At 39.4% G+C, this 15,773-nt stretch overlaps 2 protein-coding genes across 4 annotated transcripts in view; both read right to left on the bottom strand.

Annotated features, from left to right (window-relative positions):
• Positions 1-3,905, bottom strand: part of phlpp2 (PH domain and leucine rich repeat protein phosphatase 2) — a 74,385-nt gene extending 70,480 nt beyond the window's left edge. The window contains exons 1-2 of the mRNA XM_084109199.1: positions 3,781-3,905; positions 962-1,278 (exon numbers count right to left, since the gene is read on the bottom strand). Coding sequence (XP_083965325.1) covers positions 962-1,138 — 177 coding nt within the window. The 5' untranslated portion in view covers positions 1,139-1,278; positions 3,781-3,905. The remainder of the gene's footprint in view (positions 1-961; positions 1,279-3,780) is intronic.
• A 1,562-nt stretch (positions 3,906-5,467) lies between these two features.
• Positions 5,468-15,773, bottom strand: part of ap1g1 (adaptor related protein complex 1 subunit gamma 1) — a 33,913-nt gene continuing 23,607 nt past the window's right edge. For 2 of the 3 annotated variants that reach the window (XM_084107600.1, XM_084107601.1), the window contains exons 19-23: positions 15,371-15,497; positions 14,329-14,430; positions 14,088-14,248; positions 11,692-11,790; positions 5,468-10,161 (exon numbers count right to left, since the gene is read on the bottom strand). In XM_084107600.1, coding sequence (XP_083963726.1) covers positions 10,060-10,161; positions 11,692-11,790; positions 14,088-14,248; positions 14,329-14,430; positions 15,371-15,497 — 591 coding nt within the window. In that variant the 3' untranslated portion in view covers positions 5,468-10,059. The remainder of the gene's footprint in view (positions 10,162-11,691; positions 11,791-14,087; positions 14,249-14,328; positions 14,431-15,370; positions 15,498-15,773) is intronic. The other variant, XM_084107602.1, reaches the window with a different exon arrangement.

Below are 15,773 nucleotides of genomic sequence, written 5' to 3'. Positions count from 1 at the left end.
TGAGGGAAACTAAAATAGCTTTTTATAGTGTTTATAATATTTGTAAACGTTTAGCCTTTTTCTGATTGTAACAAAATGAGACATTGCCTCTTTTTTTTTAATCACTTTTCGCCATTTATTGGAAAATTCCGTCATTTATGAGACATACACTTTTAATAGTTACTAAAAAACATAGTCATGAAAGTGCACTCTATTAAAGTAGCCTACACTTAAGTGGTCTTTTATTTCATCAATATTATTTGCAATAACAGTTCATTTTTAAGTACACATTCAATTCATTTACGCACACTTATTTCTCAAAAGGGCAGTAGGCTGATGGTCAATCAACAAAATCTTCACTGAGTCAATCAGAGTTTTGTCAGATAGGCTAGTTTTAAGAAATGCATGATAAACCAGCTTGCCATACTCAATACGCGTTTAGGTTAAGTAGAACTAGACTAGTTTTCAGTTGACATTTGTCAACGCAACAGTCAGGGCGCGATTTGCTGAAAAACAGACCAAACTCTTCCATCTGACGCAGGTGTATATACACCGAGATAGTAGCAATTACAAAAAGCGCCCTGTGTGTGTGTGTGTGTGTGTCTGTGAACGCCCCCTAACAGGTTACAGGCGTTATACAGAAACTATTCTGATACAGCCAATAAAACATCAAGTGATAACGTTCTCTATAAACCGACATGGCATTACTAATCCAGAACATCTATTATCACAGGCTGTCCCACAAAACCTAGTGAACCGCCTAGATAGACAGCAACACTGGGCATCATAGGATGCCCGCTCAGCTCACAGATAACGCGCCTATGATGCTGTCTAGGCAGGGAGCTCGCTAGGTTTTGAGCCACGGCGGCGTGTGAAAGTGTTATAGAGATAATTGCTGATGCAGTTCACGGATTCACGCGTACTTTGGCCCTGGTGCCTAACAGCAATAATGCTGCGACCTAAATAGAGCTGGAGCTGGTACCTTTAAAACGCGTATTCCTGTCCCTGCTCGGGCTGTCGGTGCGGTGGCTCGGTCATGCAGCGCCGGGTTCAGCGCTGCTCCTCTGCCCGCCCGGCCATCCTCCACATCAGCTGCATTTCTCCGCTCCGTGTCGGCACTCTGGAGGAGCGACCGCGCTGTGCTTTTCTCGTCCTTCATTTCGCCTACATTTGACGTTTTTCAGCACATAAATCCAGATGTAGAAAAGCCACTGGCGAGTGATAAATTCCAGTACAGGAGGCGGTAGAAAAAGCCCATCCTGATTTGATGAGACGCCATAGTGGGACTGAAGCTCACGGCTGTCAAATAAACCCAATCAATAAACATAAGGGGGCGGCGCTACTTATTATTCATAGACACCTCTCGTCCTGTACTTCCGGTACTGAATTATTCATGAGGACACTTAAAGTCCCCATCAAAATGGAAGTTTTTTGGCTTTTAGTGTGAATATTTTAGCCTTACTGTTATCTGCAAGATAGTTTGCTCCAAAACAATGACAAAATTCGCATTTAGAAGATTTTGATCACTCTGCACTTCAGCTTCTCATCAGATTTTCTGTCCAATCAAAAGCTCTCTAGAGTGTAAAGCGTCCCGCCTCCTACATTATAAATAGATTCTAAAGCTGGGGCTAAAATCGGTCACTTGTTCACACATTTACTATTCTCTATATGGTGAATGACACTTAGTGCACTATATGGGATTCAGACAGTGTAAATATGCTTTCCATTGGGGCAATGTCTGGTTTAATGTTAGTGTCACGTGAACAGCGCACACGGTTTGCTCCGGTCCAGAGACACGATAGCACAGAGCGCATCATATGCATATATCATAAGTGGCTATTGGCTAATAAACTTCTCCTTAATAAATCAAAGTCCTACTCTTTATTGTTCCATAGAAAAGCCTTGGATATAGGTGAAAACAACCTTAAACTTTGTTTTCTCGACTCCTCTCCTTTAGAGTCAACTGAGACCTTTAAATATCTTGGTGCTTGGCTGGAAACTGATTTATCTTTTAAAACTCATGTACAAGCAATGACAAACAAACTCAACTCTCGTCTTAAAATACTTTATCAATCTGTTAACTGTTTTAATTTTCTGGTCAGGAAAAGAATAGTCTTACAGCTGCTCCTGCCTATTTTGGACTATGCCGATATTATTTATCAGAACACTACTGCTTCTTGTTTGCATTCCATTGATGTGGTCTACAACAGTCTTTGCCGTTTTGTTCTCCGCTGTCCCTTTAGGACACACCGCTGTGTGTTGTACAGACGGTTGTCCTGGTTTGCACCTTCTGCCAGGAGACAGTATCACTGGCTACAGTTTATTTTTAAAAGTTTTTACTTTAATTATCCAGTTTATCTCAAGCAACACTTAGTGCTTTATAATTCGCTATACAGCCTGCGACACAATGATCAGATCTTTTTTGTTGTTCCTAGAGTTAAAAGACAGGTAGGGAAATACGCATTTTGTTTTAAGGCTCCATATGATTGGAATAATCTTCCATTTTCTATCCGTTCTTTAACTTCACTTACAGCGTTTCGAAGGGGTCTCGGGGAACATCTTAGGAACATTTGTCTTTGTTTCTAGTTTTGTTTGTTTGACCTTGGACTTCATTGGTCATGTGTTTACTATTTCTCATTTTTATGTCCTCATTTTTTTTTTTTTTATTATTGTTATTTGTGTTCCTCTTAGTCCTTGACCTTGTGCAATGCTAGTCATGTGGTTGTTTTTCTGTCATGTCACTTGTGGGGTTCGTGTTGGGTGGGGTGGGGTTGAGCATTGTGAGCTGGTGTGTGTGTGTTGTTCTTTTTTGCTTTGATGTACTGGAGGACCCCCTCGAAAACGAGATGTTTCATCTCAAGGGGTTAATCCTCGCAATAAAGATATGTTAATAAATAAATAAATAAATATGCGTGAGTCTACGCTTACCAGAAAATGTATCAGACCCATTTGAATTCTGCACTGAATGGTATATTTTAAAGCAATATTGAAGAGATTAGGAGGAAACTGCGACTTAAACGAACTTAACGGCTCTGGCCGAGCTGTGATCTAAACTAAACGCTATTGGCTATTAAAAAAAGGGGAGGAGCTGTTCAATATGTCCTGCCCTGTCTTCCTGTTTCAGTGGAAATTACGTCAACATATTAAATAATGCTGTGTGTTTCAAGGCACAGTGGGCCTGTAAGCTAAAACTGGTTATTTTAAATGGATCGTATTAAAGGGGTCGATTAGCCACAGTTTCTTATCAGTCGCATTTTATTCAGAATTCAGCACAGGTTGAACTGAATACGCAGATAAGCCAGAAGATGAAAAACAAACAAAAAACGATGATTGTAGACCATAATCAATATCTATTTAGTTCCTATTGTAAGAGTTTCTGATAAATATTAAAATTACACTTCCTTCATCAGTTTGTATTGTTAAAAGATTATCAGGTGTGTAAATCTGAGATTTGGAGTCATACTCTCTTATCGAGAATCACTGAACTGAACTCTGCTACCCATGCTGGAATGATTAGCTCTTCTTGTGAAATGCGTTTTGGTTAAACTTTAAACTCAACATGTAGCACGCTATAAATCACAGTCATATTGAGATACATTTTTACGTTAAGTCTGTGATGGTAAAAACTAAGTTGGGGTCACATGAGGAAGACCAGGAAGAAATGAGAATTGACGCTTACCAGGAGTTTGATAATAAATGACATAAAACATGAGTTGAGGAATTTATGGGTGTTTCTTCAACTGTTAGCACTTTAAAGGTATAGTTCACCCAAAAATGTACAGTCTGTCATCATTTACTCACCCTCGAGTTATGCAAAACCTGTATTTTGAAGGATTTTGGTAACCAAACAGTTGCTGGTCCCCATTGACTTCCATAGTATTTCCATAATCAAGTAAATTGGGCCCATCAACTGTACCAATTTTCTTCAAAATATTCTCAAAAAGAAATTCATACAGGTTTGGAACAGCTGGACCTGGTACCCAAAGAGCCTGAAACGACACATGCGACATGTAATGAGTGAAAGAAAGAATGCAAAATTAAGGTAAATGTGAGCAGAACATTTTTATTGTGCATAATTTCCAGTCAAGCTGTAATTCTGTTGTCCGTATGTTGGACATTGGAGGACAAACTTAGTTGTTAATGAAATGTTTCTGTAACTTGAGTCAAGGGCGTAGATTTGGTTTGAACATTGGGGGGGTTGAAGTTAGGGTATGCCTCCTGATGCCTCCTTTTCATGTGATCATGGTATAAATATTGGGGGTTTGTAATGCATAGATTTAAATATTGGGGGGGTTATCTCCCCCCCAACCCCCCCACAAATTACGCCCCTGACTTGAGTACAGATGGAGACAGACATGTGATCACATAACTATATTAAAATTATAGCCTAAATATTTAATAATTATGATAAAACGTTTTCTGATCTCATCCCTGCAGATAAGGCTTCTAATCCATGAAGTGTCAAGGGTAATTTGTATTAACCTTTATGTTTTGTTTGAGGTAGGCCTATGAGAGAATTGAATAGGTTAAATCAGTAGTGCTCAACTGGTTGATCCAATTTTATGTACCGTCTACCTTTACTTAACATACACATTGTAAGAATACGCTATTACTGATGAATAAACAATATAAGGTAAGGCTTTTAAATAAAATTCCAAACTATTTTTGTTAAATTTAGTAAGTTGGTATGAGCCACCACAGTCATTTAAAAAATAACACAAAATAAAAATAAAGTGGCATTTTGGGATTACGGGAACAACAGCTGCATGGTAAATGCACAATAAAATGAACTGTAATAAATCATATGGACATTGATCTTGATGAACATAATGAACATCATAGCTAGCAAATCCTTCCCAGCTGACACGCGCAGTACCGGCTACGCAATTTATTGGTACTTTTCGGTAATTTAATGATTAATTAACTAACTACGTAGGCGGCAGGCCTAACTACAACATTGCATCCTCGTAGTTTCTTTTGCGCTTTATTTATAATGAAGTGACGTACAGCGCGCGCCGCCGCATTTGCGCGCGGAATTGAAGAATGCGCGCGCTACGGCTGACAGGACAGGAAAGTTCGTAATTCTGAGGCGAGAGACTTTTTATTACGAAATTAACGTTAGAATCATGACACTGACAACATCTCAACTGACTGCAGCTACTTAATGAGGACAACGCATTTTTCCTCAGGCACTCTGAATGGAAAATAATACGTTGCTTTTTAATTTATTTATTTTTTAAAATAAGATGAAACAATAGAATATGAAAGGTTATTGTATAACTCAGTCTCCGTTTGACAGGACATCAGGAATAATTGTTTTGCCTCGGCTTCCATGACATGAGCTATTGCAGTTTTAAAGTTGAACACAAGAGGGTGACAGCAGATCCCGTTTCCAAGCTCAAACTAGATCATCCAGAACGGTGCTTCCCAGATTCTGTTCAGTTACAACTGAAGAAAAACATTTATTTCCAAAGCACAACAACAGACATCAAGTTTGACTGTTTTATTATTTCATTTGATCATTTCTCCAACCCAAAGACATTAATACACAGCATAAGTCTAAAATATCCCATGTCATTTTCATCCATCACAAATTCTTTTCAGTCCCAACACTCATTCCTCGAGGACATGGGACTGTGATTCAGTTCAGCATGTCAGACTCATTGGGGTCATCCAGCCATCCCGCACAAGGTCAGATGTGGTTGAATAGCAAGTGTAAAATATCTGAGAAGGGCATGTATAGATACACTTCAAAAACAACCGATACCTTTACAGATTACAAAGGGATTCTGATGGAGAAGGCAATCGTCCAAGCATGTGATACAGTGTCCACCTGGTCAAACGGTTACACCCAAACAAATGATGCTCAATTCCCCCTGACCACTTCCAGCACACAGAAAATCTGCTTCTCAATGAAGATTAATGGAGAATCAACAGCATATTTCCAAATCTACAAAGGTCTGTGCATGTATCGCAAGATATAGTGAATAGTGGTGACTTAAGAATTGAAACTTAGCTTGCATTACCTCAGGAAGTTTACATAAAGAGTAGAAATGACAATATTTACATGTTTTTTTCACATGCGGCTGAAAAAAAAAATCATTGTTTGGTGTTGGGAAACTTGCCGAGAGACTTGGCAAGTTTAAAGATGGATATTTCACCCTCTTCAACACACAATCACCTTTGCCTGACAAAGTAGTGTAAGAAGCAGCATGACTGGGAAAAAGTTGTATTTTGAAACTTCTTGCGCAGTGCAATTTCATAGCTATTTACTATTGTTATGCACCTCACGACTGCAGGCCGCCGTTTAATGTACCACCCCCGCATTAAGTTCACTCAAGAGTCATCGAAACACTCAGGGATTTGGCCATGATTTCACACCAGGGCATTTTATCTGAAGCCGTGCCTCAACTCCATGTGCTTCAAAAAGATTGTTTGGGAGTATTGGTCAGATGTGCAAGTCTAAAACCCATGGAAATACCGGTAATGTGGTTTCTGGGAAGTCTTTAACTATAAACTTTGGATTTAAGCTTACCTCCACATACAGTGAGGAAAATAAGTATTTGAACACCCTGCTATTTTGCAAGTTCTCCCACTTGGAAATCATGGAGGGGTCTGAAATTGTCATCGTAGGTGCATGTCCACTGTGAGAGACATAATCTAAAAAAAAAAAATCCAGAAATCACAATATATGATTTTTTACCTATTTATTTGTATGATACAGCTGCAAATAAGTATTTGAACACCTGTCTATCAGCTAGAATTCTGACCCTCAAAGACCTGTTAGTCTGCCTTTAAAATGTCCACCTCCACTCCATTTATTATCCTAAATTAGATGCACCTGTTTGAGGTCATTAGCTGCATAAAGACACCTGTCCACCCCATACAATCAGTAAGAATCCAACTACTAACATGGCCAAGACCAAAGAGCTGTCCAAAGACACTAGAGACAAAATTGTACACCTCCACAAGGCTGGAAAGGGCTACGGGGAAATTGCCAAGCAGCTTGGTGAAAAAAGGTCCACTGTTGAAGCAATCATTAGAAAATGGAAGAAGCTAAACATGACTGTCAATCTCCCTCGGACTGGGGCTCCATGCAAGATCTCACCTCGTGGGGTCTCAATGATCCTAAGAAAGGTGAGAAATCAGCCCAGAACTACACGGGAGGAGCTGGTCAATGACCTGAAAAGAGCTGGAACCACCGTTTCCAAGGTTACTGTTGGTAATACACTAAGACGTCATGGTTTGAAATCATGCATGGCACGGAAGGTTCCCCTGCTTAAACCAGCACATGTCAAGGCCCGTCTTAAGTTTGCCAATGACCACCTACGATGACAATTTCAGACCCCTCCATGATTTCTAAGTGGGAGAACTTGCAAAATAGCAGGGTGTTCAAATACTTATTTTCCTCACTGTATCAATGTTACTATAAAGAGGTCTGAAGGTAGTTCACGTTATTCAAAACCTGTATGACTTTCTACTGTGGAAAAGAAAGTTGAAAAACACCTCCATACAATGAAAATCAATAGGGTTCAATCTGGTTTTGGACTCAATCTTCAAAACATCTCACGTACCACACAAGTCAGTCAGTCATACAGGTTTGGAACAACATGAGGGTGAGCAAATAATGACAATTTTTATTTTTTGAGGTGAACTACCCCTTTAAATCACATTATTATATCTGAATAACTGGGAAGAACATGAGAAAGAAATCATCTCCAGGCCACCATATCGAGAGGAGAAATTACATCCGTGTCTATATGCAGCATTTCATTCTTTCAGTAGTACATGACTGCGATACACATCTACCGTCTCCAGATCGTGTGCACATTACACCCCCCTAACTTGAACGTCATAGGTCTTCAAATGGGATTTTTATTTGATTTGATCTTTTTTTATGCGTTTTACAATTATATACAATATACAGGCAGCACATAGTACATTTTCTTTCCAATAAACAATCAATCAATCAAACAGGTAAGTTGTTAAATTAGACTATTTTCTGAAGGAGAGCTTCAAACATTATACACTGTGCAGTACTGAAAGGAAGTCTCAGAAAATGGGATCTTAAAAAGGGATGAAAAGAACAAGCCGATGCATCTTAAAAGCCCTCAGTACTGTATGTACAGAAAAAGCCAGGAAAATCGAAAGAGTCGCAACAAAAGACAGACAAAGCAGCTAATAGAATCAAGTCGTTTTTCTCCATATACATAACATTGCTAAAAATATATTTCCCCAGCCCAAAAGAACACCTTGATTTGGTCACCAGACTTGGCGAATGTAATTACGCAAAGTGATGAAGATAAAAAAAAAAAAAATTGAAGAGCAGCGAGAGATGACGTGAGGGTGCAGACGCTAAGGGTTTCCACCAAGCGTTTCAATGACTTGAAGCGGTAAGTACTCTTTCAAGTTGACAAAGACAACAAAAAAAAGAAGACAATGTGAGGTATATTCAGGTTAATGTTGCGAACTGCCTTTGGAAGCTGCGAGAAGAGACAGCCTGCACACGAACTAACACACGCTGACAGTACGCACTTGATATTTGAGTTAAGACGCCCTCTGAATGAGAACTCGAATGAAATGACAGCAAAACAAAAAAAGTCCTCTACTCTTCAAACATCACGTTCTTGCTCTTCCTGTAACGACAACCGCTCATCTCGCAGACGTCTGAGGGTTTTCTTTTAACCGTTTATGACAAAGGCACATTGCTTCAAATCAGGCAATAATTCTGAACTTCAAATCACTGCAGAAAGTCAAGACAACAAAAGAAAACAAACAAAAAGTCCATTCAGTGCATATAACTACATTCAGGAAGGCCTTATATTCATAGTCTATATTTACAGCATCTATGCTGACCATAACTTTCTTATACGTCGCAGGGCCTCTATTTGTGTTAATTTACTGAAGAAAAAAAATCAAATCGAATTTTAAGATCACGCTGTCCAACTACATTTTTAATAGGATCCAATCTTTAAGGATTGTGCTAAAATCAAACTTCTTTAGTGTAGGCTATTTTCAATCTATATAAATGCATTTCAATATATTAAAAAACAAAAACGATTCAAGAACACACCATCTGTGATGAGTAGAGGCAAACAAACTAACTATATGCCAAATTAAGGGTTTTGGGGGAAATGAGTCCAGCTTTGATGATGCATAACTACTGGGTGATGTAATGCATACAGACAGTCAAACTCCCATCTTCTCATCCACTAAACACAACTCCAGTTTACCTCGAATGGAAACGCTCCAGTTTCATTGTCAAAGACAAAAAGCTGTCCTGCTTAAAAAGAATAACTCACGACTCGAGTGATGATTCACGTGATGGAGGTTAAGCACTTCTGGACAGATCTGTTAGTGTGAACGTTGTTTCCAGAGCATTCATCTGGTATACTTTATTATAGGACATTAGATCAACCTTACATGAAAATTAAGAAATGCCATGTACAATGAACGATAATTTAAGGCGCCATCACAACCCATTTTCCTCTTGATTCTGAAATGCTTAAGGTGCAAATGTTCAGACTCTGCAATTTATTCAGTATGTTTTTTTTTTCTCCTTAAAATAAACCAAACCCATTAACAAGATTAAAAACATGGAAAATTCAAACAAAACAGACAAATCAAACAAGCAGCTCCTTTGTATAGTGGCCACGAGTGACGTTTTTTTTCCCAGTGTACGGGCCCTGGGCGGCAGGGTGAGCCGGAGTGTGGGACGAGTGCACTACAGTGAGAGGATAAGTGAGTGTGCACAACGTTAAGTGCAAGTGTGAGAATGGACATTTTGCACTAATCCCGAAGCAGAGAGAAAGGACAGGCGGGCAAAAAAACAAATGAAAAGATATGCATTCAGATATTTGTGATTTTTCTTCATCATTGTCGCTGTAATCGTCATCATCATTAGTCTTCATACCATCAACTCTTGACTGTGTCAGGAAGATTCCACTGCTTCCCATGCAACCCCAGGGCAGCGATCTGTGGTGATGTCACGGGGGATCATTTGGGAATGGGGAGGGGACATCTTTCCCATAGTTCCCTTGCTGGGGGGGGGGGGTCTTTAAGATTGAGAAGGGTAGCAAATCACTGCCAGGACTGAGGGGGGAAATTGTTGACCTCGGCCAGGTCTTGTACAGGAGAGCCTTTGTGAGTGTATGTCAGCTTGATCCGCATTCGCAACTGTTGCTAAAACAAAAGAGGAAGTCAGGCACATGCGGAAGCAGATGAGTGCAATTCTATAACATGTAAATATCAGTCACAGAGATACGGGCTGGGATCTAATTTATTTTTCTGATAAAAATTGAGACCTTCAGGTTTGCTGTGCTTGTTTGTATTACATATGACTATATAATAATAGCCTGATAATAATAAAAATGGTTTATTACTAAATAAAAACAATTAAAGGAACTGTATGTAAGATTGTGGCCAAAACTGGTACTGCAATCACTTTCAAATTACTGTAGAGCGGTGTATCCTTCACTTCAGCACAACTAGCCTGATCAGATTGTTCTCACACATTTGATTTCAAACCAACGTCTCACTGGCTGATTTTTCATTATTAACCTTCATTTACATTGTTGCTGGACAGAGGGAGGCCGTTAACATTGATCGAAACTTTCTCTGTAAATGCAAAACCACATGTGCTGTTGTGGTGGTTGTGTTGCAGTGTTTTTCTAGGGTGCTCCTAGACTTATGACACAGCCTAGAAGGAACAATTACATATTCACAGGGTAAAGTCACTCCATGAATTTGAATTCAATTTTGATTGTTTGCACAGAACTCGTAATCTTATGGCGCTTTTCCATTGCATGGTACGGTACGGCTCAGTTCGGTACGGCATGCTTTGGCGCTTTTCCACTGCATTGTACAGTACGGCTCGGCTCGGTACGGCTCACTTTTGGCGCATTTCCACTGCATGGTACGGTACGGTACGGCTCGCTTTAAATGGTACCACCTCTGTTGAGGTTCCAAGCGTACCGTACCGATACTAAAATGTGACGTGAAAACATAAAAACGTATAAACTTCAAAAAAAGAAATGGCTGAATCGTGGTCAGTGGACGAGGTGCAGACGTTCCTCTCGTTGGTTGCCGAGGAGTGGATGGGGAAACACGGAATGAAAAATTCGCATTTAATATGATGATGTCATGGCAGTAGAGACGGCAACTATAACGATCAGTCCCACCCACTTTGAAGCGGTACTAACTGCAGTGGAAAAGCAACCAAGCTAAAGCGAACCGAACCGTGCCGTACCGAGTCGAGTCGTACCACGCAGTGGAAAAGCGAAGCGAGCCGAACCGTTCCGCGCCGAGTCGAACCGTACCGAGCCGTACCATGCAGTGGAAAAGCGCCATTATATGGCCAATTCATGACAGGGAATCTGAGAAAAATGACTAATCAAGGGTGAGATTTCAGAAAAACAATTGGTAGGTGTGACACCCTTGACCTGACTTGAATCAGCTAGTGAGACGCCACCTTAAACCATAAAAGTCACTGAGATGTGACATTTCCTCCTATTCTTAGGCCAAGATAAATAATGGCTGCCACAGGCTTTTTAAAGGCTTTTTAAAGCAAACTTTCAACTTCAGGGTACAATTATTTACTCAACACTCAACACTGATCAGACTTCTGAAGCTGTTTCAGGACAAATGACTGATCTCTGAAGGTCTACTGCAATAGGAAGCAAAGCGTGGCCTGGGCTCACAGCAATGATTTACCTTTTGTGGGTTGAGAACCCTGATGACCTGCGTGACGCTTCCCTGGTTGACTGCAGGAACTACATTACTGCTGGGGGACAGAAGCTGCAGCTGGAATGTCTAAAAATACAAACAAACGTTTAAGTATTTGGCTGAAGCAAAAATTACCAACATATGCTTGCACAACTATATTCCAATATTAAAAGTAATTTTATATTCTGACTGAATGCATCACTTTCAAGCATTAACCTGACTGCAGGGCATATGCAGAGTTTTAAAATCAAATTTAAGACTTTTTTTGCTTTGGTCAGACTTTTTTCCGTCCCCATGCTTGGGACGGCCATACGTATAATCATACATATAACAATAACCCATACAATCCCAACAGGGCTTTTCACACTGCGCTTAACCCGGTGTCATTCTAAGCCCTGCTTTTAACCCCAGGAAAGTTACGTAAAAGTATTTTGTGAATATTTGCTAGATCTTTGTTTTGTGTGCTAGCTGTATAAATAGGAGAAACCCCCCCCGAAGTGGATCGACAGTAGAGGGCGTGCGTACTCATAATGGGGAAAGAGAGTGTGTGAGTGAGTGGGACATTTGTAGAAAGAGATGGCTAAAACATTACCAAAGAAGAAAAGGTCAGAGGACTATAACTGGAAGGGTTACAATCAGACAAGAGAGATGCAGGATGGCCTGAAAACAGACGACGAGGTTTCTTTGTTTCTGCTCTATCCGTGAGTAACATTGTTTTTTGCCATGTTTCACAGAACAAAGATATGCTGTTGCATCAAAGCTGATTTATCCATACTTGTGTGCGCTAGGGTTGCGCGATATGCTCCATTTTCATATCGTCCTATCGTCAGCCTGTGAGATCGGCGATACACGATATTATCGTGAGGGGGCGGGGCTTACTTATTTGATTATTAACTTGCTTATTTACTCATCAATTTGCTTGTTTTATTACTTCGTTTTAAATGAGAATCTTTTTTCTATTTTGCTAGCAAAGGTGGAGTGTTTATTAATAGGCTAAATCAGGTTATTTCCTGGTATAGTGAGGTAAAAAAAAGATCCTAATCATTCTTGTATCTGACTCGGAGTATTTCAACATGTCAGCGGGAAATTTACGGACACACATTATCCTCTCATGCCGTTACAGATCTGCAGCATTTTGACTGTTTGACGAGATGTGAACACGTTTTAATTTCTTGATTCAAGAAAGAGTCGGAGTCTGCGATATATGTCCTCCTACCAGTGCTCTCTCTGTCTGGATGCACTTCACATGCGCACCGCACTTCAATAACGCAGGTGTTTTAAATGCCAGGAGAAATCAGAGGCAAAAATCTAAAAGTCGATCGGTTATACGCCGACTTAAACTTATGACTTGACTCTGATAAAGGAAAACGGGTTAATCCATTTACATGACCACATGCATTGTCAGTTTATTCAGCATAATCGAGTTAATAACGTGCATGTAAACGCGCTCAATCCCTGAAAACGAAAGCAGAAACGGACTGAGCTTTCGCTGCATTAACAGCACGTTCTCTCAGAGTCGACGGTGGATAACGGTAGGCTACAGCAACTATCTTAATTACTGGCTGAATATTTCTCTTGTGGACTTACATTATTGACAGCGAAAAAATTAGAAGAATATTTCTTGTTAAACAAGTTTGAAGTTGCTTGTGATTTTCACAGATGGCAGAGTTTCACAGATGCTTCGTGAACTAAAGACTTTTATTAGGCCTAGGCGGCCTATATCATTTTATTGATATTATTATTATAATTAATATTTTGTAATTGTATTGTTTTTAGTGTTATTCGTGTCATTAAATATTTTGTTAATGTGCTATGGAAACAAAATACTGACGAACAACGATGCCGCGTCTTCATCTAGGCTCTGTATAAAAATTATGCGTCTGTTAAAGCACTCTTGACAATTTGTGAATGGATCACCTTGCAATGAAATTTCGTTTTGGGATGTAGTTTTTGTTTTGTCTGTTTTAAAAACATTTTCTTTGAGGAGTCCTCATACGCGCGTGATATGGCGCAAGTGTGGTTATGTGGTGATGTCGTTATGAATTTAGGCAAGGCAAATATAATTGTAGTTCCAAATTAATTTAATAACTATACTAGCTTCATAATAATAATAATGATTTAATACATTAATGGAAAAACGAGCCAATTATCGTATTGATATCGTCAAAGGCATCTGCCATCGGCGATATCTCTGTCTATCGTCGATACACGATACTATCGTCTATCGGCACAACCCTAGTGTGCGCTATCTGATGCGGAAGCTGTTAGTGTTTGCCTGTGTTGCATAGCATGTTCACTATTTTTAGGATTTTGAATAATTATCTGGGTTACCCAACTAGGGTTCTCTATAAACAGTACAACTAGAGGGGAAAAAACGAACAAACCTTTGGTACTGCAGCCTGGAACACAAAGTCTGTCATGTCAGCCTCGGTGGAGTTGGTGGCGTGGATGGTGATAACTGCAATATTGGGATTGGGGTTGGCCCTCTCGAATGTGAACTCAATTTTCAGACCATTTTTGTTGTACGCCGTCATTGGCGGAATGCCTGCAAGAGAGAAACGGATATGATAATTGCATTGCCCTATTTTGCATTAATAATTATGATGAAATTGAATGTAAGCTCACCCGCTGCAATGTCATTGAAAAGGGGCTGCGAAGAGAGACCATCCAAAAGGAAAGGGGGCTGGGACATGGGTACAGAGGGAGCAGGGGTGGGGGTTGGACCACCTAAGGAGTGAGAAGGAACACAAAAGGTGAGTTTCACCCAAAAATAAAAATTACTGGTGAAGGAAAGTCATTTGGGTCTGGACCAAATTGAGGATGAGTAAATTACTAGGGCAGATACAGTACAATTATTATTATTTTTGTTGTTGTTGTAAAATCTCAAATAAATCTACACAGAGAACCCTGACAGTTGGTATAAAATAATATTAAAGGTTAAAATGAACAACTGATTTGTATACACATTTAAATAGCAAAAAAAGGCAGTTTTTCTAATAATAGGTTTATAATAAAATAGTTTTATTACTTTTTTGAAATATAAACATTTAAACAGTGGCTCCAAAAAATATTTCATGACAGATTAATTCAAACATACATTAAATATTAAAGAAAATGAATATGTAATACAGTGTAAATATTTAGCACAACACTCCTCTCTGGAGTTTGTTTTTCTGCAGTTGAAACACGGATTGAGGCATGATACATTTCGATGTTTCACTGTATCTTTCAACACACCTTCTGATGTTCATTCATGTTTATTTCATGCTATAACTAGTAGTAGAGAGGAAGAGATGATCGGTTCACATTATTGTTTGAATTTCGTACTATAATTGACAGAATTTGTAAGCTGAGAATCTGTTTTATATAAAAAGTAACAAAGCTTATTGTGCTTAATTGGATGGGAGGCGCGCTACAAATAAAGTTTAGAAAAGTTTTGTTCACACATCAACTGAAAACAGCACAGACTAAAATATCAATGCTTGGAAAATTAAGAATTGATATCAGTTCATCAAACTGAGAATAGAGCCCTATAAATAAGAAATGTTTATTTTTGGGTGAACTGCTACTTTAAGGACTAAATGACAACACTGTAAAGTCAGTGCTCTAAACATGGAGAAACAGGAATGGCAGGATGTGAAATTGGTAGAGAACAGCAGAAGTGTACCTGTCAGAGAAAGGTCGCCCAGCAGATCCAGCAGTTCTCCTCCAGCTGATGCAGGCTTTGTGGGAACAGTTGTTTGGATAACAGGTACCACATCATTACCTCCGAGTAGATCTAATAAATCATTTGCCTGAAAAACAGGAAACGGACCATTAGCTTAAATATTTCACAATGGCTACATATCCCTCTTTATCTGCTCAAACATACCGGAGAGATTTTTTTTATTATTCTAGTACAGAGGTTCTCAACCCGTTGCTAATGGCTCCACCAGGCTACACATTTTGGATATCTCTCTTATCTAGCACATGATTCATCTCATCAGATCGTTACTGGAGCACTCAGTGAACTAAACTGCCCCTGTGTTTGAATTGCCAAACAGCAGCATGAGGAATGAATTAAAATGAAG

The sequence above is a fragment of the Abramis brama genome, assembly GCF_963993115.1.
Source record: "Abramis brama genome assembly, chromosome: 3".
Lineage (NCBI taxonomy): Eukaryota > Metazoa > Chordata > Actinopteri > Cypriniformes > Leuciscidae > Abramis > Abramis brama.
Note: the sequence above shows the minus strand (reverse complement) of the source record. Positions and strands in the feature narration are given on the sequence as shown.